Source organism: Macrosteles quadrilineatus, unplaced genomic scaffold, assembly GCF_028750875.1.
Source record: "Macrosteles quadrilineatus isolate MER2022 unplaced genomic scaffold, UCM_ALF_1.0 Scaffold_1__1_contigs__length_201487025, whole genome shotgun sequence".
Classification (NCBI taxonomy): domain Eukaryota; kingdom Metazoa; phylum Arthropoda; class Insecta; order Hemiptera; family Cicadellidae; genus Macrosteles; species Macrosteles quadrilineatus.
This window is the reverse complement of record NW_026542594.1, coordinates 143,825,498-143,848,920: the sequence shown is the minus strand read 5'-3', so window position 1 is coordinate 143,848,920 and position 23,423 is coordinate 143,825,498. Positions and strand designations below refer to the sequence as shown.

Sequence of the window (23,423 nt, the reverse complement as noted above, 5' to 3'; positions counted from 1 at the left end):
TAAAGGTAGGGCCCATATGGGTATGTCAAATGCTAAACAATATGGTGTCAGCAAGCAGAGATATGTATCAAGAAATAAAAACTTTGAATACAGGGGTTAGGATTTAAAAAATCAAAAACCCATAAAAAAAACACGAGCAAGAGGATTAGATTTGTCTTCCCTTTGGTTTACCTGTAGTTTGACGATTATTTATATGTTCTTACCTCTACTGCCCGTTATCACAGACTAGTGGTCTGTGCAGTCTAAAGGCAGTGAAATAGTTTTACAGTTTAAGTAATATAGGCAAAGCCAGTGGTGACTGCAGGGGATCGGATAGCCATAATCACAAACCAGCTTAGTCTCTTCTGCCTTTTAAAACTCTTTATTTCAATACAAGTGACAATAGTTGAGGATTAATTCGGGAAACGAGGAATGTTATATGGTCCAGTAGTTAAAGAACTCACATTGTAATGTGAAGATTAAGAACTTTTTGGCTTTGATTATTGGGATTTTCATTAGTGATTCTGACTGAAGAAGATTTTACAGTTGTAGATCAAGTAAATAGAGGAAACAAAAAAAAATTGTCAGCCTTGCTTCACAATAATTGTGAACATTTTCTTAATATTATTGTTATTATTTTGAATAATAACACAATTAATTATTGTGTTATTGTGTGTAAAGATTGAATTGAGTTTTGGTGTGTCAGAGAGGCTGGTGGAGGAGGCGGAGCGCAGACTACAGAGTTGTGAGCAGAGCTGGCAGATGCAGCTGAGCTCTACTCGGGCCACGCTGGAGCTGGTCAAAGAGCAACTCAAGAGAGAAGCAGCGGAGAGAGAGGAGGCCCTGCAAAACAACCACCGTCGTCAGCTAGAGGAACAATGGGACCAGCTAGCGCAAGAGAGAGATGAAATCATTGCTGTGATAGAAGAGAAACATAAAGCCAATATAGAGAAACTGAAAGCTGAATTAGAGGCGACTTACAAGAGCTGTAACTCCAAAGAGCAAGAGGTCAACATATTGAACAAATTAGAGAACTATTGCCTTGCTATTGCAGGAACATTTAACAAACTTACCAAGTGAACTCTGCTTGTAAAATATGTTGCAAATTTAGGTTATCACTACTCAACTCTGCACAACGACTTGGTGTTTGTTGATTTGTTTCTTATGTTAAATTATACTGGAGTCCTGCTCATTTTTATTACTTTGGGATGGAATAAATGCTTTTCAATAATAGTCGCTATGTTACAAAACAGGGTTTTCATCGGTTTACACGTAGTTTGTTATCCACTCTTCAGTTCTATGAAAAATACTTTTACAGTTAGGTATAAGACAACAATCAGAATGAAGGCTTCTTTACTTAATTAGAGTAAGTAAATTACTTAGGGATAGTTACCTGAACTGATGTGGAAGCAGCACAAATTAATACATCTGTGCTTTTTTCTAAAAAAGCATGGCATAATTTGGTGACTAGTGTTTTCCTGAATGTAGTTTTGGCAGATTTAATTGATTAAAACCTGTCATATAAAAAGGCCCCTAGGACCTTGGTTGTGTAATATTGTTTGCGTTCATAACTTTTGGCTTTTCACAGTTACTTCCTTCATAGTTTTTGCAACCTAGTTTTGAATAGAATAATTATTCATCTTTCACATTATTTATGTTTTTAGAATAACTTTTTATTTTGATTACATGCGATAAGTAGAACATTTTCATGTGTCTTGTGTAGAAAGATCTTGAATGTAAAGTAAACTAAAATTTTATTTTATTGACGAAATTTAATCCATACAATCAGAGTAAAGTACAGTAACCATATAGAATTCTGCGTGTGCATAGTTATATTATCAGTAATGCTTTTTGTTTATTAAAAATACAATGTTTCTTATAGAAAAATATTTGTTTGAAAGTTATTTTCTGAGGTTAAAAATTAAGGTCCCCGTCAAGGTATTTTTGCAGTTGAGTGAGTTAGTTCAAATCTGAGAAAAACGACAAGTTCCTTACTTTATCCACTAACTATTCTAGCATTCTCTTCCCTATGGTATGATTTGTCTTCAGGTCTTGTTATAGTATTAAAAAACATTGTGAAAGAACATTGACTTGACACTCCCGCCCAGAAATGGATGACAATCTGCGATTAGGTTCTTGTAGGAAGGGGGTCAACCCCTGTTGATTACTGCTTCCAGTTGACAGGATTTGATGCAGAAAATGTGCATAAGCAACTTAGAAATTTAAGGACACACATTTGCACAACGGGGTCGGAAGCAGGTGTTCATCATTGGGGCTGTGATTGGATTTGAGGAAACTGTTCAGCATGTTTCAGACTTTCAGGACTGATTGTAGTCCTTGATAGTATTCACTGAGACATGACAATGAGGGAGGTTTTCAGTTACCGGTACTATAGATTTTACGTGTCAAATTCGTCAAACTTTATTCACTGTTTCAAAAAAGACTGATAACGAAAGCAGTCTGCCTATTCTATGGAAAACATCGTGAACATTTTTAAAACCCCCTCTGATCCCCCTGCAACCCTAGCGCACATTTTCTACGTTCATACACACTTACTCCTTCACATCCATCAACCGAGACACGATTGATACCACAGAAATCTTACCCAATTCATACTTGGTGTAAATGTTGATTTCAAAAAGTTGTTGAATACTATGATGAGACTAATCATCCCGTATGGGTAGGACCCGACTATTATAGTAGTGGATGAGGTAAGAAACACAATGTCGATCACAGATTGGACCTCACTTGCTTGGCTGCAACGGGAGCTCAATAGAGACCTTCATTTACGGACAACCCTTATATTAAGTTTCATGCCCTTCATTCAGAAAGTTCACTTAGTAAGTTTGATGGTCTAATATTAAAAATTTTATTTTTAAAACTAATTTTGTTCAGGTTTAAAAACCTATAGAATTTTAATGAATTACCGTATGTAAGATTTTGTAGTGTTATATAATGCTAAAACAATTTTTGAATTTTAATTTGTCTAAAAATGTTACAGTAGTTTATAGTAAAACCAAGCAAAACTATTTTACTGTGGATTTTCAATAATTATTTTATATATTTAACTAGTATAAAATGCACTGGATTATATTGATTATAAATTAATTGATTACATTGCAGCTAGTTGACAAAATATCGATACTGCAAGATGAAGACTGTGGGAAAAAACGTCTCATAGGAGATTTGACAAAGCAGAACGAAACGCTTGAAGAGAATATCAATGAAATTAGCAAAAAGTATAGTGATCAAAAAGAACATTTCCATCAAGCGCAAGAGGAAATGGAGAAAAAAATTAAGTAAGTAGACTTTAAGGACAAGTATCAAAACACTAATATAGTTACTATATTCAAAACATACATATATTTAATCTATTTAAACATCTATCAATCTATCTATATACTTATGAGGGTAGTTTTTTAAGTAAGAGCTGTTTTTGTGTATAGCTTGGTGGTTTGCGTGTACGCCGCCACAAGACTCCTCGCCACTTACTGGCATCATTAGTGAACAAAAATTAGACCATTTGCAGCTCTGTAGCTGAGGTGTACGCTTTGTTATATGTGTAAAACTTTTTTTTTTATTATTGAATCTTGGAGACAACCATGTGCCAGATAAGGCCAGTGATTTTTGACCACAAGAAACATATCAGATGCTGACGTTCATTGCCAGATGACTGAAGGTTGTCATCCTAATGCAATGATAGCGGAAAAGTGCTGAAATATATTCACAGTCTCATTCAGCCAATGTTCATTCAATGCTGGTAGCGTCATGAACACATAGATGCCATACAATGTGATTTTCTCGACTATGTCACCTACCTGATCATGACACAGCCGGCATCAAAACCATAGTTGTAGTTACAACTATTTTTGAAATGAGACAAGAATAAAAAGAGAAAACCCCAGTTTAAATTTTTATCTTAGGAAAACATTTCCTTCTTGATTTCCTCTGTATTTTTGACCATAAAACCAGCTCCTGGAGTTTTGTACTTTACTTGTTGTTGTTGGACACCCTGTATAAAGGCCTTCAAATAAACAATAAATACAGTAGATTTGCAACGGTTGTGTAGATGATTTATTGACTTTTGTTACTGAAAGCAGATATGGTATGGGATTGTTTGACTGGTAGAGAAGGAATGAAACATAGTATTGTACACTTTAAATCTTGTCTCAGACTTTGATAGAATGAATGCATCATGAAGCATGTGTATTTATGTTTATGTTGGTAAACATGTTATTCTGTGGTATAATTGAAGACTTTGTCTTCAGTTCAATTGTGGGAGACAACACTTTTCAACAGTGAAACAATTGATGCAAAATTAAAATAGGGAGATAGGTGTTGTAAAAATAATTTGCATTACAGATCAAGACTGTTTGCAAGTGCCAGCTTCATTCTATAAAAAAAACAAATGCTTAAGACACTATAGTTAAAATTAATAATGAAGTAGTTTGTATGACCCCAAAATCCCATATTGTATAATCAAACTGCGAAGCTTTAACTAGAATGCTTATAATTATTTGGCTTTTAAATAATGCAGCCTCACTTTCACTCCCAAAGACCCAAAATAAAAAAGCAAACTTTTGGTACTAATAGAAGAAAACTGCTCCTATAAAGTACAATGTGCAATATTTTTGGAGTTGCATGAACCTAACTCAATGTTATTTTTTATAGCAAACCTCATCTCTTAATCCTAGCCTCCCTGATCCTATCTCCAGTAATTTCATGGCTCTTTTTGGATTCCCTTTCATTTGACCTTTTCTTCCTTATTGTCAGTTTGGCTGCACTGCTTTGCTCATTGATTTAACTCGTAACTCATAAGCATGTTATATTCATATCGTTTGAGCATGTTGATAGTTTAGTTAAGATTATCAATTACATATTTGTGCAATCAAGCAATGTCATAACAGCTTGATTAGTTGCAAAAAGTAGTATACGGTGAAGTTTACTTCTTTGCCTCCTTAGAGGGAAAAACTCTTTAGTTAACGTAGATTTTATACTTTTTATACATGTTATTTAACACTTAACCACCCACACAAGTAAAGGGAAGGTTGTGTTTGCGCTTGTTTCCTTCTCTCCTCTCACCTCCAGTCTTGTCCCTATCCTAGACTGCTGGAGCAGACGACGGAGGAGCTGGATCACTGGCGCACCACGGCTCACCAGCTGCAGAGTCGTCTCACACAGCAGACTAGACAGTAAGACTACTATCTTGTTACTGGTACTCATAAGTAAAAGGGAGTGTTGCACGACGTACAATGTCACAGGCGTCCAAAATAAACTATTCAACTGTTGCAATCATAAAAACGTAGCCCATAGCACCACGACCAAAGCCGCTGGACAAGGTTAGGTTAGGCTTTGGACGTGGTGTTATTTTTAACTGCTATTTTTTAAGAGTGTAAAGTGCTGTCACACGATGACCAATTCCATGATGTCCAAACCTTGTAGAGAGATTATGTTTCTTGCATTTACTGTACTGTTGGTTATGATGAGATGACACTTGAATGTCATGCAACGAATCCAAATAAAATAGTAAGCTTATCACTCAAACACTCTGTTTCATGTTAATGCAAGACCTTATGAAATTAAGAATTAAGTGATATCCTATTTTGTGGCTTAGATAAAAGGAATGCTATTTAATAACTGCACAAATGTATATTTGAAACAATATTAACATTTTAGCAGATTTCCCATATAGGGGATAAGCTATGGTAAGACCTAAACCCAGGACTGATTTTTTCAAAGACACCATCCACTCAAATTTATATATCTAGTATGAAGAGTTTTAGCACCATTTTGATACGATTAGGTACAAACCTACATTTTCGCAATCCAGAATAATCGGACAGTAGGAATGGGGTTTTATTGAGTAAAATTGGTTTTTGTTTTTAAAATTTTTGACCCTCAAAACGTTAAATTTTTTTATTTCTAGCCAAACTATTACGTAGAGCTTAACACCCAATTAGCTGTTGTATGCTCATGGGTTACAGAGAAAATTCGACAAAAACTGTAAATTCCCATGTCATTCTTATGGGGAATAAGTAATCAGTTCTAGTTTGCTTGTTTATAGATATATTTTGATCAAATTTGGCAAATTTATTTATTTTATACTAACTAAGCTATATTATTAACATTTTACTGAAACACACACTTAATTACTTTCCGTCTAGCAGCAAACCTAAGTAGGGACTCATTAAACCTAATGTTATTAAAATATGGAGATATCTGAAATTTTTACAAAATATATTAGTGAAATGAAAATCCTAACAGGCAAATAAAAATTCATTTAGTTTGCAGGTTTGCTGCAGCGGGAGTATTTTTAAACTATAACTTTTAACCAGCTCAAGTCAAATCATTCTCAGCTCGTACAAATAATTTGTTGTACTATATCTGATGACTTAATACTAACTTGAAATATAAATATACATAAAAGAGGTAGTTAATTTTAGCTTAAAAATTGTATTGTTCTTCTTTTAAACCCTAGTTCCCATAACCCGGCATTTCACAAACTCGGCACCCTTCCAGTCCACATTACGCCGAGTTTGCGGGACTCTACTGTATTACCTGACTTGTATATACTGAATTTAAACAAATGGAGGATAGCTTTAGCTGGTTCAGATGAGCCGAGGATGAAATTGAGCGAAGTTCAGCTGTAGCAAAGAATGAGTGTGTTATTTTTGTTTGATTTTGTTTTCCTTCTTTTACGATTTTTCGAGTAATATGACATAAATAACGTTAGGTTTATAAAACAACAGGCAAAGCCTACAAAAAATGGCTAACACTTTTACCATGGAAAATATGTCCTTTCCAGTATTTTTTTGTGTGGTATAAAAAATGTAAACTTTCTGTTAACTGTTTGTTGGTTCATCTAGATTCAATACGGATCAAAATTAAATGTAAGATTTGTAAACAAACGGAACATTTCTGCTTAATATTTGGTACAAAATGGTCTTTATTGCCCGGACTTGGGTGTTTTATTTCAGACTTGAGCAGAGCTCGGACAGCAAACTGGTAGAGGATCTGAGGAAAGCTTTGATTGAGAAAGAGCAGCAAGTAGCTCAGTTGAGTAAAGAGAAACACTTGTACCAACTGGAGCTGATGAACCGCAACTGCCACGGTGAGGCGACAACAGTGACCGCACGGCAACGGAGACGAGGCAACCGTGGCAAACCTAACAAGTCAGGGCCGTCCCGAGGTCAGAACAAGTGATTGCTGTCACACCTCCACAACCATTCTAGTCACTAAGGAGAACTGATATTGTATAATTAATTGTATTTTTGTATATATGCCACAATACTGTTGAAACATAGCAGTATTATTCTTTTGTACTTAAATAAACCATTTGTTTACGATGTGTGTTTTGCTTTTATAATTTATCATGGATTGCAAGTTTTCCAAGGATGCCAATTTTTATAATCTTCATCTGCAAGTTCAGACCTTGCAGGAGCGCCAAAGATTTTATAGCACGAATAAAATTAGTTCAAAGCTATTAGTATCTCATTCATTTTATAAACAAAAAATTATAGCTAATAGATGATTTTAATAATGAAGATTTACTGAAATTTAAAAAAAATTATAAAATGTATGGCATGAGGGTAATTTTTGTAAAACGTAATCGTCTGTAAAGTATTATCAACATTGCATTTGATGCCAATCGCCCTTCTTAAAAAACATTAACCGATTGGTGCAATAGTTTTTAGCAACTAGCCTTTTAATTTGAATTTGTACAAGATTTTTCCTAAATTAAAATGATTTAAGTCTGTAATTGTTGTTCTTACTCTTGATAAAAAAAATATACCGTAAGAATAATCCAAGAACAATCCGGTGGCGAAATTGCCAAAACTTTTAAGAATTGTAATCAAATTCATCTTATTGTAACATACTGTACTTGACCATGCTATTAACTTCCTCCATGTTATCTTAAACACTTGTTTAACATGCAAGTGCCTGATAATGGAGTAAGTCATCATCTCTGGTTACATTATGAGAAATGTACACAAGTTGACTGACCACACCCCCAAGACAAACATATTAGCCTATATGATATTGGATGGGCACAAAAGGAAAACTACATTATCAAGATTACTTGCACTTTTATTAATGAGGCCTATCATTTTAAAGCTGATAAAGTAATAAAAGGAAAGCTACCACAAGCAAAAGCAAATAGTACAAGAATATTTTTTTTATCACAACAAATATCTATTCTTAATTGGTCTTTGGCTTTCTTGCCAATGTTTGTAACGAATCCTAGCACCAAAAATATCAACACATTTCAGAACCACTTGTTCTTCTTATCAAAGTTTAACACATATTTTTTCAACTTACTTTACTTAAAACTCTTCATTGAAAGGGTAGTCGGGATGATCTTTAATCCTGCAAAACAAAATAATTACTTATAGAAAAATCACGATAATTTATGGTCAAGGGGATACAGTTATGTTTACTAAGAGTTAAGGCTAACCAAACCCGCAATGATTGCAAGATTGCATTTGATTTCATGATTCATTTTATAACAAAAGTTACAAATTATGGCACATAGTAGGCCTACTTTGTGATAAACCTCAAGCAGTATTGAAATCCTGTATGAAAATTAAATAAATATTATATCTTGGAATCAAATTGTGACAGAAAAATATTATCATCATGTGATACATAACTTGGCGAGATATATGTTGACAGAAATGAAATTGAGCTTACCAAGCAAGTCCGACCATTCGTTCATTACAATCCAAGCTGTTGATTGTCTCAATGTCTTCAGGTTTCAAAGAGAAGTCAAATACTTGGATGTTGCTTTCAATCCTTGACTTGGTAACTGATTTTGGGATAACAATGTTGCCCTTTTCAATCTGTAATACAATGTACAAGTTTAAATAGTAAACATTTGTGAACACCTATCTATTTACATCGCGAAACTCACAATTATGATAATTGTAGATAGCTAAAAGAAGCAGATTAAACAAGACTGTATATGTTTCCCTCTACAACACTAGGCTATAGAGGAAATACAATCTAAGTTATCTTCGTTTATGTTATAATTTGTTACATAGCTAGTGAAATTGATCAAATTAAATGTTAACATTTAATTGAATCTTATTATCCTATTACATCACCCTACAATTAAAATATTTCACGCTCAATTATGCTTTCTGTGCATAAGTGTACATCTTTGCTTCTATTTAGTTTAGCAACAAAGTAGCATTAGGCCTACATATCTCAAACACTACCAAGCTTAAAATGCAAAATGTTTATCAGATTCTTGACTAATCCATCAAGTATTTGATACCTCAACCCAATTGATTTTTTTAGTGAATGACAATTCCAATTAGAAAACAATGTTAAACTTTCAGCATGTTTGGTTACTGAAATAATTCAAGGTGACAGGAAGTTGATAAGCAGCAAATACTAGGGCAATTAGTTCCTGTAAAATGAGTGTGTGAAACATCATATGTAGAAGCCAACTAACTATGTAAAACAATCTTCATGCTGGTTTCCTGGATAGGCTTCCATGGTCACTGATTGTAGATTCTTATATTGATGCTTGTTTAATGATTCACAAGTTACCTCATTAAACTAACAGAGAATCACTGAATTTGATCCGTTCCTTCCTCATATAAATAATTGCAACTAATGCCAGTTTGTGTGACAAGTCTTTCCGTACATGCAAATTTCATAAAAGTTTAAATTAGTTAAATAAAATAATAAAAAATTTGTTTCGAAAAACAGGAAATAACCAATTTTGGGAGATTCACTTAAATTATGGTTAGCCAGTAATTCTGTTACCTGCCAGCGAAGGGCGATTTGAGCTGGGGATTTGTTGTACTTTTCGGCTATCTTGGTGATCTTCTCATTGGCCAAGAGAGGCTGTTCATCAGGCTTGGCCCATGGACGATCAGGAGAACCCAGGGGACTGTAGGCTGTCAGTGTCACTCCTACAGAGTCCAGGTAGGCCTTCAACTTCTTCTGGTTCAGGTAGGGGTGACACTCCACCTAGACACACTCATTCATTGTATCGACTAGCACAGGTTGGAACGTTGGGTTATGTTTATGGCTTTAGAACACGGCTGATGCCTATTTGTATCTGATATTTCACCTTTTAGGTTATTAAGAAGATGTTAGTAAAAATATCAGAACACGGGATAGAGTATTCCTACTGCACATTCAACTCAAATCAAGCATACATGTTATATCAAGTATAATATATCAAGTGTTATATCAAGTATATTTAGAAAGTTTTTTTATTTCTTTATACCGAGTTGGAAAATGTACTATCTAGACAAAAGTGCAGTAACTGATACACTTACTTATCAGAATTGTTTTCTGATACTGTAAAGTTTAAATTTTCAAACAAAACTTCATTGTATTATTGTATTCAAGTAGTGTTCTCATTGCACATACTAGTTAAATAATTTGACTATTGATACACGTAACAGGGTATTGATATAGTTAAAGGAATTCTTATCAAAAGTAGTAGTTAAAGTGGTGTGCAATTATGGTAAAAATGAGGTCGAAGAACTCGCCTAAATGGTTCACATATACTATCTACAATTGATAGGATAGATTTCTGTTTGTCTAAAATTAAGTCATACCTGCCTAAAAAGGTTTGCACATTTTTATAGACATTCAATTCAAAAGGTCTCTTAACCCTCCATTGGTGACACCACAGAGTTTTCTTCTGGGTGCACTTGTTTTCATAGAAGATAATGCATTGTTGAGCTGGCCAGCAGTTTCAAGAGTAACCGACCTCACTTGTCTTTTATGAGGAACTGATTGAACACCATTTCGCTCTCCCCCCTCTACTACCCCTATTATTCAGTTGAAGCAAGAGAGTCCCGTAGCACGGAGCTCGCCTCCGTGTGTCACCGATCGTGCTACTAGACGCTCAGAGTATAATTCCGTGTGTCACCTATGGTGTTGCTGTTTTTGTAATTTTTTCAGTCATTTTTAATGGATGATGATGAGAGAACATTGAGAATTTTGTCAAGTACTGAAAGAGAAAGGCCAAGTGGTTCTGTTGTTAGAAACATTTTTCACGATGAACACAATGAAGATCCGATTACGTATGGTGATGAAAGTAATTGGAACGATGATTTTTGTAATTTTTAAGGATGTTTGGTCTAGAGATGGGTTTGGTGTTAGTAAGTAACTTATCATTTATTATATACAGCAGATAATTAATTAACTCTTAAAGTGTAACAAAAGAAAAGGTCAAACCTAATGGCAACCTATAGGAAACTTTCTTTGAAGGTGAAGAAGACTAGTACGACTGAAAGTGCAACACTTTTACTACCAATACTCAATCGCTCGGCCTTTCTCTCTGAGCTCGTCAGCCAGCCAGTAGGCTACACTAAATTTTAATTTTAAAAACATTAACATAAATATAGGCTGTATATAGAAATGTATGTTACTTCTTGCCTACCTCTTACCTATTATTTTGTATTTTAAATTTAAAAAAGGTTTTGTGCTTGTAAGGATATGGATTGGACATGGTCCTAAGCACAGTACCTGGTTGGTGACTGGCTTGATGGTAGCATTCTCCAGCACCTTGGCGACCTGCTTGCTGTTGAAGTTGGACACTCCAATAGACTTGGCCAGACCTTGCTGCACACATCTCTCCATAGCCTTCCAAGTCTCCAGGTAGGGGGTGCTGCTGTACACTGTCTTGTTGTCAGCATCTACTGGGAACAGCTCATCGCCTTCCTACATACAACACTGTCGGTCACTAATCAAACTCTCACGCTAACATTAGGCTGTTACAGCCTTCGGGGAAACAATCTACCATCATTGCTTGCAAGTCAAAACAGTAGAATCTACAGTGCAATAATTGCTGAAAATTGTATAGCCTATGTTTATTGGTAACACGGCTTTTTTAATAACTAAAATATAAAATATCATGGTATTGTAGCAGAATCAAATCTACTTAGAATGCCAAACACTGGGAATCCACTATTACTCTTAAATAACATCCAGGTTGATTGACATACTAGCATGACCAAGTTTGGTTTTTTGGGTGGCTTAAAAAGGCGTATCAAAGTGCCAAAAACCAAATAGCACATTGTTTTACATACTTTTTGTCTACCTGTTCACAATACATGGATAAAATAATATTTCTGTTATGACAATCCACCCTCTTTAGTGGTGGTTCTTCATGGCCTTTATGATCAGTTAACCCTTCATAAGCAAGAATATAAAATATAGTGTCGAACGGATGGTTGACCAGTCACGACTAACCCTTAGCCAGCGCCGTACTACTTTTTTTGTTACTGTCTGATCGACCAGTGCAAAAGGTTTTGTTTAGATTGTTTGTGTTATATGTTTTGCTACCTATTCATTAAACTTTCGACAAACACCACCACAAGGAATATTTAAATAAAGACTACTTGACATTCTTTCGACCTGTTGATATGTTCCATTTGAAGCATGAAGCAGCTGTAGTCCTAAAAAACCGTTTTGGCAGCAACAAGGTAATTTAAACCACTATATATAAATAATTTAGTAATATTGAAGCGTTGTTGAACAGTTACAAAGAAAATTCCATAAAAATGTAAATAAAAAACTTTTAGTGTAATTCTTAACATTTCAATAAGTACCAACATACTAAGAACCTGTAGCAGCAAACCTAAGAACTCATTAAAATAATTTTATTTTTTTAAGAAATAAATCTGATACTTTTAAGGGAATATCTTAGTGAAAATATAACCAGGTTAAGGGAAATTTGCTAGTTTTGCAGGTTTGCTGGGACACGTTTATTAGTTGCAAATTTCTTTTTTTGGTGGTAGAAATGGGAAAAACCTATTTTCACCCCATGAAAAACCCCATACAACCCTAATCCTACAGTCCGATCATGCTGGTTCACAAACTTGTTTGAATGAATGTGAATTAAACAGATGTACCATGAGACCTATGGTATTAGCTTATTTCCTATATGGGAAATTCGCTAAAAGCCATGAAAGTAATCAACCCTACACACAGATATTACTTTTAAACCCCTAAGTTAACTACATATTTCATAAGCTACTGTTGAATGAGACTAAGAGATAAGAAATTAATAACCAGGAGCTTAAAAGGGGATTGGCCAACAAAGTGGGATTTAAAGTTCCATCTATCTATTGGCTTTCTTTCTGATAAGATGTCTGGTTAAGCTTATGTGTTATCAGGTTATCTGTGATGATAAATGTTGAAAGTTACAGTTGTCGAGGTCTGTAACACTATCAATATACTTGCCTTGTGGTTCGGATTCCACTATAAACTGTAGGTCCCTTAGTTGCCATTAGCTGTATGGGCTATTAATTAACAGCTGTGTCTAAGGAATAAGTCGGCCTTAGTCACTAACAAGACTACAAGATCGTGCCACTCATCCTACACTCATCTCCATTCATAATTGGCTTAAAATACCTACTTTGTATGGTCGCCATTTCATTGAAAAGTATTAAGTCAAGTATAAGTACCTATTAAATTAATTACGGCAAAATCTCGTAGTTACATCTTCCGTGGTCTTGTAGAAATCATCATTGTCTCTTGCGGTCACAGAAACGTATTATCTTCTTCTGTGATCGCAGCAAAATGTAAAGTATATCCCACGGTTGTGTAGATATCCTTATTAACTCCCTCGGTCATGGAAACATAGTAATCATTATGCAATCGAAGAAAATCTCTTACATCCGCCGCGGTCTTGTAGACATCATCATCGCCTCCATGGAAACAACATAATCTTTTTTTGTGAGTGTGGCCAAAAATTGATGATCTTCCTAGGTTTTGTGGACATCATCTTTGTCTCCCACAATCACGGCAGAAACCTTGAATTTTTCAATCTCAAATACTTTGCAGACACGCTCTGCGATCGTAATAGTAAAAGCTAGGGTCAACTCAGCCTATTTTCTGTAAAAAAAACTCTGGATTTCAATTAAAATTCCAATTGTCCGATTTTTTTATCATCTAAATTTGTTTCAGTCCCAATTGGTTCAGAAAGTTGGAGTTGTACTGTAACGGGGTTGTTAAAGACTTTGCCGCGATCAGGGGAGATGTTCAATATTTCCCAACAACGGCGGATCAGCTAAAGACTATTTTAAAGTTAGTTCCTACCGGTTTACGTAGAGGATAATTTATTGATTACCATTTGCTCATTTTAATATTAACTTGTATTTCACCAAATAAAACAATCTATTAGAACATTATTACTTGCCCCGTAGTCTTTTGACTTAAGAGTATAAATCATAATTTATCATGTAAAACTTAGAAACATAATATAATATATTGCTTACCTTGTAAGCTTGTGGCCAATGAATGAGGTAAAGGTCCACATAGGTCAGCTTGAGATTCTCCAAGGATTGTTTAAGTGAAGGCACAACCAACTCATCTTTGTGGAACGTATTCCATAGCTGAAAGATACCAAGTACTGTACTCAATGATTATCCAATAAAAGAAAAAGTGAAGCCGACATAACGGAAAAAATAAACGGTAGGCTATCAGAAATCTGACACATACTTTCTCCCATAAGCTTGTCAACAACCTTTATCATGGGTAAGCGGTGGGAGTAACTAACCTTTATCATGGGTAAGTGGTGGGTTATGATATTTTGAAGAAGAAGTTAGACCGTAATTGTTACAGCAATGCTGGGTTGTACTATTTTGTTTAGAGTTATAAGGACCATACCACATAAATTTTAATCAAAACCGGCTTTTTTCCTAAATTCAAATTTTGTTATTTCATGGGGTTTTTTTATGGGAAAATAACATGAGTTACAATAACTTTGGAACCGTATCTCTTACGGAAATGCGACTTGTAGGCTACCATTTTGTTCAAAATTTAAAGGACCATAACATAATAATTTTATTCAAAACCGGTCTTTTTCTAAAATCCAATTTGTTGTTATTTAATGGGGGTTTTATTGTATAATAACATAGGCTGCAATAGCTTTGGAACCCTATTTTTTACGGAAATGGGATTTGAAATATTTTGTTCAGAATTCAAAGGGCTATAAAACACTACATTATTATTAAAATCGTTGGGGCCATTTTTGAGAAAATCCGATTTTCCGTTATTCTATGGAAAAATCACCATAAAAAATTAAAAATTTCAAAAAAATTATAAAGAGAGATACCATGGATAAGTGCCTACATGCCAAATTTCATTAAATACGGACTACAGGTGTGGTCTGTAGCTCTGTACACATCCACACACACACACACACACAGACATCACTTCAAAAACCACTTTTAGCGAATATCCCATATAGGGAATAAGCTATTGCCGTAGTACTCATGGTAAGACCTGGACCTGGGACCGATTTACTTTTTAGTTTTGATGTCCCCAAGGACCTCCAGGACCCCCCCCCCCCCCGCCTAGGGACCGTAAGGACCTCAAAACGAAAAAGTAAATCGGTCCTGAGTCAAGGTCTTACCATAAGTACTACGGTAATAGCTTATTCCCTATATGGGAAATTCCCTAAAAATACTGATTTTAGTAATTGCCTAGGAAAACACATTTAAAGACATAAAATTAGAAATTAAATATTGAATATGGGAGGACAGGAAAAGTAAATTTCTATAAGTTTGCTACTAATGACTTCAGTGGACAATCAATATAGAAAAATAGAAGAATGAGAATAATCACTGCACAAGTTGGAGGATTGTTGTAAAAAAGAACAGAACATAATGAAAAGTAAAACAAAATTACCTCACTAAATAAGAATCTATAATTACTGAAGCAGAAAGACAAAACAGAAATGTTTTTTACAAAAATAGGAGTACTGTATGCAATTTACACATTTTAATAGGGTTCAAAAGTTGTTTCCGAGGCATAGTAAATAATGCAATATAATCTTTTATTTTTCTAAGATAACTTTAGCTGAAAAATGTAACATTTAAATTACAGTACCTTAGTGGTGATGAAGAGATCTTCTCTCTTACAAATTCCATTTTGCAAAGCCTTCTCTATTCCTTGTCCTACCTCACGCTCATTTTGGTATACAAGAGCACAGTCAATGTGCCGATAGCCAGTTTGGATGGCGTGGAAAACGGCCTCACTCACCTCACCAGGTTTTGACTATAACAACCATATGTTGTAATATTCTACTTTCGGCACAGTTCCGCAGAGAACCTGCGATTTATTATCGGATTAAATACCGATGTCATAGAATTTTATTGTTTGATATTAATATGGCATCAAATTTAAGATGTAAATAAAAAAAACAAAAAACATCAATAAAGTTTTTTTTATTTCATCCTTAGTTTTATACCAAATTTGTACGACTAAAAATGGAACAAACTATATTTGTTATTTAACCTATAATATTATGTTATTTTTATTTTTGTGAACATTCGTAAAATATGTTTTGTTTTTGGTTGAATATTGATATTTTAATTTAATAAATATCAAATAAAAGGTAGAGCCTAACCCAATTAAAATGTTTAATGTAATTCAATTCAATGTTAACATTTATTAAACATCAATAAAAACGTAAACATATAACCCAATTTAGATGTTTACGTCGGAAAAAAAACCTAAAAAGAAATTTATCAAACCGAATTAAAATCGATAATTTAATATCTATATTTAATCCATTAATATATCGCAGGATCTACGCGGAACTGTACCCCTAATTTCTTACTAACAATACTAATACATGATTTAACTTAATCAGCAACAAGTTTAGCCAAGTAGGCTGGATAATTTGATATTCTAAAAACCAAAAAGAAAACTAAATTAACACTGTGCTGCATTTCTTAGTAATCATTAAAAGAGCCGATTTACAAACTATGGAAACATGGGAAAGTCATAGAACACCACCAAGGAGAAGAAATAGAAATAATGTTTTTTTTTTATTTTAGAATTTATACCTCATCGTTACTATGGACAACTTAATGTGGCTATTTGTAGAAAACACTAAAAAACAAGATCAGCTCTTGAAAAATGATAAGATATTTTTTACAAGAAATGTTGATTATCAATCTATTATGACATCTTAAGTATTTACATAATCTGAGTTGCATCTTTCAAAGTCATCAGAAATTATGACTGCTATTTAAAATAACGCCTGTAACACTTAGCAATTGCTCGAATTCGAGCAACTGGTAGGCCTTACACTAGTTAATGTAACAGATCATTATTTGTAGTATAAATATGGATTTATTAAAATTGTTGTTAGGTCTTGCTACGCCTAAGCAATAAGTTGGGAACTAAAATATAAATTAATGTAAAGATCATTAACCTATTTTTAGTCATAGGCTTAATGAAATTAAGTTATGGACCTTTTTAGTACCTAGCAATAGGTTGATACAAGTTCATGAGGAAACCAGTTTATTTAATTTTGAAAAATGTATTGAAACATAAATTAGGTAGGCCTATATGTTTGTCGTTACCGAAGTTGAACAAATGTTACCAAAGTGACAAAATCTTGTTTGACTTAGCCTATAACATTTTGAGTTTCATAAACCAGTTATCTGGGCCAGGGGAGGACATCCTTATATATAATACGTGCAGGCGATTTCTACGAACACTACTCCTCTGTTAATAATGGACGGATTTTTACAAACGATGTCTCAAAATAAAGTATTTTTTCTGTAGGCCCCCTTTCACAAATTCATGTAATAAAGGTCCTCGGGCTTTGCCCCACAGGCCATCAAAATACCAATGTAAATCTTATGAAGAAATGATTATGATTACTTTAACAGACGAATAATTTGTTTTAATTGCATACTAAAACAGCTGTTTATAGTAAACACACACAAGAGCGTTCGTTTTCAGTTTCGATAACTGGAGTGGAGTGATTGATTACATTATCATTGAGTTGACTCTTTTTAAGTCATCGAAAATTATGACTGTTATTCGTTTTATTATGTAAAGGGAATTTTTGGTACCTAAAGTAAACATGTCCTAAGAATGTTGTTATACTTGGGACCGAAATTTTCAAATGGTAACAGGATCAAATTTAATCCTTAGCATCGTCAAACAAGTTTCTTACTCATTATTTTAAGGGATGTTATAAATTAAGGATTTGTAATTTCCATATAAGCTGGGCCAACGTCGTAGTACAAACTGGGTGTTGTCGACATGAGTTATGGACCAGGTAATTAATGTTGTACTTTCAGGAACATATAACACTTGGTAAGTACAATATATAACGGCAAGAGGCTTTACTTATCACCCTATGGAATAAAAATATGTATTCATATACAAGTTTAATGTGATTTGGGGAAATAGTTCAATTTATTTATTACCGAATGCTTAAAGTAAGTCACAGCTCAATATTAATAATATACGCCAACTTTATTAAGATTAAACATAAAATATAGTGACAAATTACTAAAACGAACTACAGTGTTTTCATCTAAAAATCATAATTATTGTAAATAAATGATCATAAAGCTTTTATCTTTATTTTTTGTGGTACCCTACAACTTATTGTATTTCTATCCTTCCTTAAATTCCACTATGCGTTTGTCAAAACTACAATACTTAAAGTACGGTTGGATTCCAAGGTTACGTCCAATATTTCCTTGCTTTACTTAACATAATTAAATAGGTTATAAAACCTCAAGAGCGGTAACTTAGATAAACCGCAGTGCTGATGTAATCTGTTAATTCAATTTGCTAATTAAAACTATTTTAGTAACTCTTCCTTCAAATTAAATCTCTTAAAATGAATGGGACATTTTGGGTAGAAAAGTAAATAATATTATTTAATAGAACAAAGTTAGAAACTAGTTTATAATAATTTCAGTAAGTTAATGATTATTTTTAACCACACTGGTCGTGTTAATTTATTTCATGCATACATCAAACACTATAAGCCCAGGCGCATATTGAGCTGTGCAGCACAGCGACAGGAGCATTACACAGGAGTAAAAATTCTGTGTCGAACAGTAAACATCGCATATTGGGAAGCAGTGTTGTACAGTTCTATCTGAGTGATACAGTTTATTGTGTGAGCATGTAGTTATAAATATAAGGTTTGAGTTCTGAGACAGATTCAGATGCTGATCTAGATTTATTGTTACTGCTTCACCAGAGAAAAAAGAAAAATTGGAAAAATCTTCAATGTTTAGTTCTGTTTGTATTTTCTCCCAGATTTCATTTTTGTAACTAGGCCTACTCTTTAACTTATATACTATGACTGGTAACAAACAAAAGTGGATAAAAACACACCGTTTTTATAAACTTCTTCTCTAAATCCATTACACAACACTAGTCACACGGCGCAGGTGAACAATGCGACGGAGGCACTTCTGTCTTGGCCACAAGTGCGCACAGTCCACCTGCGGGACTGCACTGCGCTTTGTCTCAATATACGCGAGCTATAGCGTAAATTTGGTTTACAAAAAACTGCCCTGTCCAGTGCTGCGCTGCTCTGACTAGGGATGGCCGATTGTCGATAGTCCCTTACAATCGATTGTCCCGATAATATCGAGCTTAACAATCGATAGTATCGATAGGCAATCAACTTTTTAAGTACTCACGTGTATATGTGTATTTCTCAATGGTACTACTTTAAAATCAAACTTAAATAAGAGGAAATTGCATGAATGAAACAAATGCTAATAACGTTGTTTATTAATATGTATTATGGTAAACAAATTAAAGTGTAATGTTTTAAAAATCAGCATTATGGACATAAAAAAGACAAATTCTTGCCCACAAATACTAGAAAAATACCAGTATGGATCATTAATATAAACTTATGACGTTTTTGGACCGAAATAAAGTAAACAAACTCCTATACTAATAGCATTAATTAACGTATGGTTTTGTTTAATTTCGGGCCATAAACGTAATTTGTTTATGTTTATGATCCATACCGGGTCCTTTCTAGTTTCTATAATTAATTTGTGCCCCCGCCCCACCAGCGTGCCTTGCCGCCGGAATACAATCAATTGTTGAAAAGAAACTATCATTAATTAGTCTATCGATTGTTAAAACAATCGATAGTATCGATCGTACAATCGAAAATCGGCCATCCCTAGCTCTGACTGCGTCTCAATAAGTTATATGCGCCGGGCCTAAATGCTTGGTAAAAATGTTAAGTTATTTTTTAAACATTTTACACCCATCATGGATAAAGTGGGTACAGTTTCTTAACTGGGCTATGCTAATATTGATTGAAACTATCGAATTGAAAATATTGATTAATAATCAATATTTTTAAATATCTATTATAAAAACTATCATAACCTAACCTAACCAACCAAACTTACTGATGGTGAAAAAATCGCATGCAGGTTTACTAAACAAAATGGATAGTTTCAATCGGCATTAGTATAATCTGATTCATTAATTAACCTTTGATAGCCTTAATTAGCTTTGATTAACCTTGATAGCTTTGATTGGGCTGGTGGTAGCCCAGTTAAGAAACTGTACCCGATAAAGTTTCTTAACTGGGCTACCCTAATATCGATTGAAACCATTAATTGAAAATATTGATTAATTTAATTTATAACATTTATCGATTTGGTATTTAGATGATCAATGAATGAATTTGTGGTCTAAGGTGAGTTGGGGGTTGTAAATAAGTAACCCATTTTCTGTTCAGTAACAGAAAATTTAATAATAAATCGATTTAAACTGTTAAACACCTAACTAGTGAGCTTACCTTCCAAGTGCCCAAACCAAACTGTGGACAAGTCAAACCATTGTTAAATTTGATGGTTGGAACATTAGCCATGCTGAAGAAATTGCGCGAGAAAAAGAAAAGTTTCTTGTTTGGTCCAGTGAAACTGTTAATATTATAAAACCTAGAGCTAAAAGCTTGCTGATTAACTATCGGCACAAAGTCGCGGTGGAAACAACGTTCGTGGTGTTGGCTGATACTGATAGTGCTGCTAACAGTGAGGTTGAGGTTAACTTTTTTGATTAATCGGCCAAAGATACGGCTTGAAGTTGACACTGCAGCCGACATGTTTAACTGATAACTGTTTTTACAGGGCTGCCACCTTGGAATCATTCTCGGAATAATTTCCCAGCATTTACACATATAAACGGAGAAATTTTAATATAAAATATCCCCGCCACAGCAAACCTGCCATCTAAGCGAATTTCCATTTGCCAGAAATGATTTTCAATAATCTATGCAAATAGCATTATGTTTATTGAGTACCTAGGTTTGCTGATACAAGGAAACTAATAAAGTGTGTAAACTATTTGCCGTATAAATAAAATAGTAATAAGTAAAAATTTATAAAATCAATACATTTTTCAAGTTTTATCAAAATATATCCATAAACAAGCAAACAACAACTTTTTACAATAATACTGGTACCTAATACCATCTAATACCCATAAAAATAACATGTGAATTTTATATTTACAAATTTTTTTAGTTTTCTCCGTAACCAATAACCGTACAAAAACACTTTGATATACGGTACTGGATTATTTGTTTTTTAAGCTGATGAGAAATGTTTACATCTATATATCAATCGTTAGTTCTTCGTTAGTCCTCGATAGTTCCCAAATTTTTTCGTTAGTTCTCAAAAAAAGTTATACATCTATATATCAATCGTTAGTTCTTCGTTAGTCCTCGATAGTTCCCAAATTTTTTCGTTAGTTCTCAAAAAAAGTTACGAGGCATACAAAGTGGGTACGCCAACTTCACAATTATAGAATTTCCAGCGGGCACAGTTTTCTGAATAAAAATGCTTATATCTATATACCAATCGTTAGGTCAGCTTCAACTCATCAGGTGCAATTTTTTATGTTTTTTTTTAGAACTAACAAAATAAATCGGTGAGGTATCAAGAACTTACGATTAATATTAAGATATAGGCACTTTTAGTCAGACAAGGGTGCACGCTAGGAATGATTTGGGTGTGAGGTTGGCATAACCACGTTTAAGACCTTATTGCCTTTTTATTTTTTAAGAACTAGCAATAATATTGGGGAACTAACAAGAAACAACGAAGAACTTAAAATTGGTATATAGATATAAGCGTTTTTAGTCAGAAAACGGTGCCCGCTGGAAATTTTATAATTTTGAAGACAGTGTACTCACTTTGTATGTACTCACTTCGTAACTTTTTTATTTTTTTAGAACTAACGTAAATATTGGAGAACTATCGAGAACTAACGATTGGTATATAGATATAGGCATTTATAGTCAGAAAACTGTGCCCGCTGGAAATTGTACAATTGTGAAGTTAGCGTACCCACTTTGTATGCCTTGTAACTTTTTTTGAGAACTAACGATAAAATTTGGGAACTATCGAGGACTAACGAAGAACTAACGATTGATATATAGATGTAAACATTTCTCATCAGAAAACGGCGCGCGCTAGAACCCGGAAGTGTGAAGTTAGCGTACCCACTTATTATCGGCTATAACTTTTTTTATTTTTTGAGAACTAACGAAAAAATTTGGGAACTATCGAGAACTAACGATGAACTAACGATTGGTATGATCAAAAGTGGATACGCTAATATGGGTACGCCAACTTCACGGACCTACACTAATATGGGTACGCCAACTTCACGGACCTCTTTGTTTCCTTTTGGTAAAAATGTAAACTAGTCTATTTCAGGGAAAGGAATAATAATGGTGCTTGCTGGCTGGTGGTTGACAGAATAGACATACGGGAGGGACGATGGCTAAAGGTGTGGTGACGTCATATCTATAGTGGCTAATGTCTTCTCTTGAAGCAACACGATTACCGTAACGAGACGATGAGATTCCAGCGGCGTTCGTGGCTTTAGCCTTTTTGTCTATGCTTTAGCGCATCGGACTAGTGTTCAGGAGGTCTCGAATTCGAAACCCGTCGGGGACACTAACTTTTTGTCAAAGATTTTGCTTTATTTGATTTTTATCTTATATATTTTTTATATTATCAGCAAGTTTGGTTGGTTAGGTTAGGTTATGACAGTTTAATTTTATAATACTAAATTTTAAAATTGATTTTATAATTAAAAATTATAAGTAAACATTCATTTCATTTTTATCTTATATACTTTTTATATTTTCAGAAAGTTTAGGTTGGTTAGGTTAGGTTATGACGGTTTAATTTTATAATTAAAAAGTTAATTTTATAACTAAAATTATAAAATTAACTTAATTTAAAATTTCCAACTTAGCGGTTCTATCGGCGAACGCTGACACTATGTTAGCCATCGTCCCTCCCGTGTGCCCCACCGGGTTGTTGATGTTGACCCTCTGTCGCTGTAGTCGTAGCCAGTGTTTCCATTTGAGGGATAAAAATCCCTTTCTAGGGATATTTAGGGCCTTCGAGGGATTGAAAAGGGATTGAGGGATAACTAGGGATAATCAGCGAAATTGAAGGATTTTTGAGATTTTCTAGGGATTTCAGTCCTTTGACATTATAAAATTGAAATATTGATAAAATAATACATTATGGCTGTATTTCAACAACGTTAAGGACCTTTTGGCTAATTTTCCAAGGTATTAATAACACATTGATTGGTACTACTTTTTCCCTAGGTTTTGCTAACAAATCGATTGTAGCATAGAT

General features: G+C 34.0%; 2 protein-coding genes across 5 annotated transcripts in view; one reads left to right on the top strand and one right to left on the bottom strand.

The window, feature by feature from the left end:
- LOC128986144 (myosin-10) overlaps positions 1–7,325 on the top strand; it is a 43,694-nt gene extending 36,369 nt beyond the window's left edge. For 2 of the 4 annotated variants that reach the window (XM_054406323.1, XM_054406316.1), the window contains 4 exons: positions 686–987; positions 3,103–3,278; positions 5,085–5,171; positions 6,957–7,325. In XM_054406323.1, the coding sequence (XP_054262298.1) occupies positions 686–987; positions 3,103–3,278; positions 5,085–5,171; positions 6,957–7,182 (791 nt within the window). In that variant the 3' untranslated portion in view covers positions 7,183–7,325. Of the gene's footprint in view, positions 1–685; positions 1,346–3,102; positions 3,279–4,650; positions 5,172–6,956 lie in introns of those variants that run through there. The other 2 variants (XR_008490102.1, XR_008490103.1) reach the window with 2 other exon arrangements.
- A 721-nt stretch (positions 7,326–8,046) lies between these two features.
- On the bottom strand, positions 8,047–20,856 carry LOC128986130 (aldo-keto reductase family 1 member A1-like). Its single transcript, XM_054406291.1, has 7 exons — positions 20,558–20,856; positions 15,847–16,014; positions 14,232–14,348; positions 11,476–11,670; positions 9,754–9,960; positions 8,671–8,819; positions 8,047–8,346 (listed from the first exon to the last, which is right to left on the bottom strand). Exons 1-7 carry the CDS (start codon positions 20,627–20,629, stop codon positions 8,304–8,306), a joined length of 951 nt encoding a protein of 316 aa, XP_054262266.1. The 5' UTR covers positions 20,630–20,856; the 3' UTR covers positions 8,047–8,303.
- Between the last annotated feature and the right edge of the window lie 2,567 nt (positions 20,857–23,423).

Coding starts and splice junctions, on each gene's coding strand:
- LOC128986130 (XM_054406291.1), bottom strand. CDS start 20,629: ATGGCTAATGTTCCAACCATCAAATTTAACAATGGTTTGACTTGTCCA. Junction 11,671..14,231: donor ATTGGCCACAAGCTTACAAG/GTAAGCAATATA, acceptor TGTTGTATGTAG/GAAGGCGATGAGCTGTTCCC. Junction 9,961..11,475: donor TCAAGCCAGTCACCAACCAG/GTACTGTGCTTA, acceptor GAGTGTGTCTAG/GTGGAGTGTCACCCCTACCT.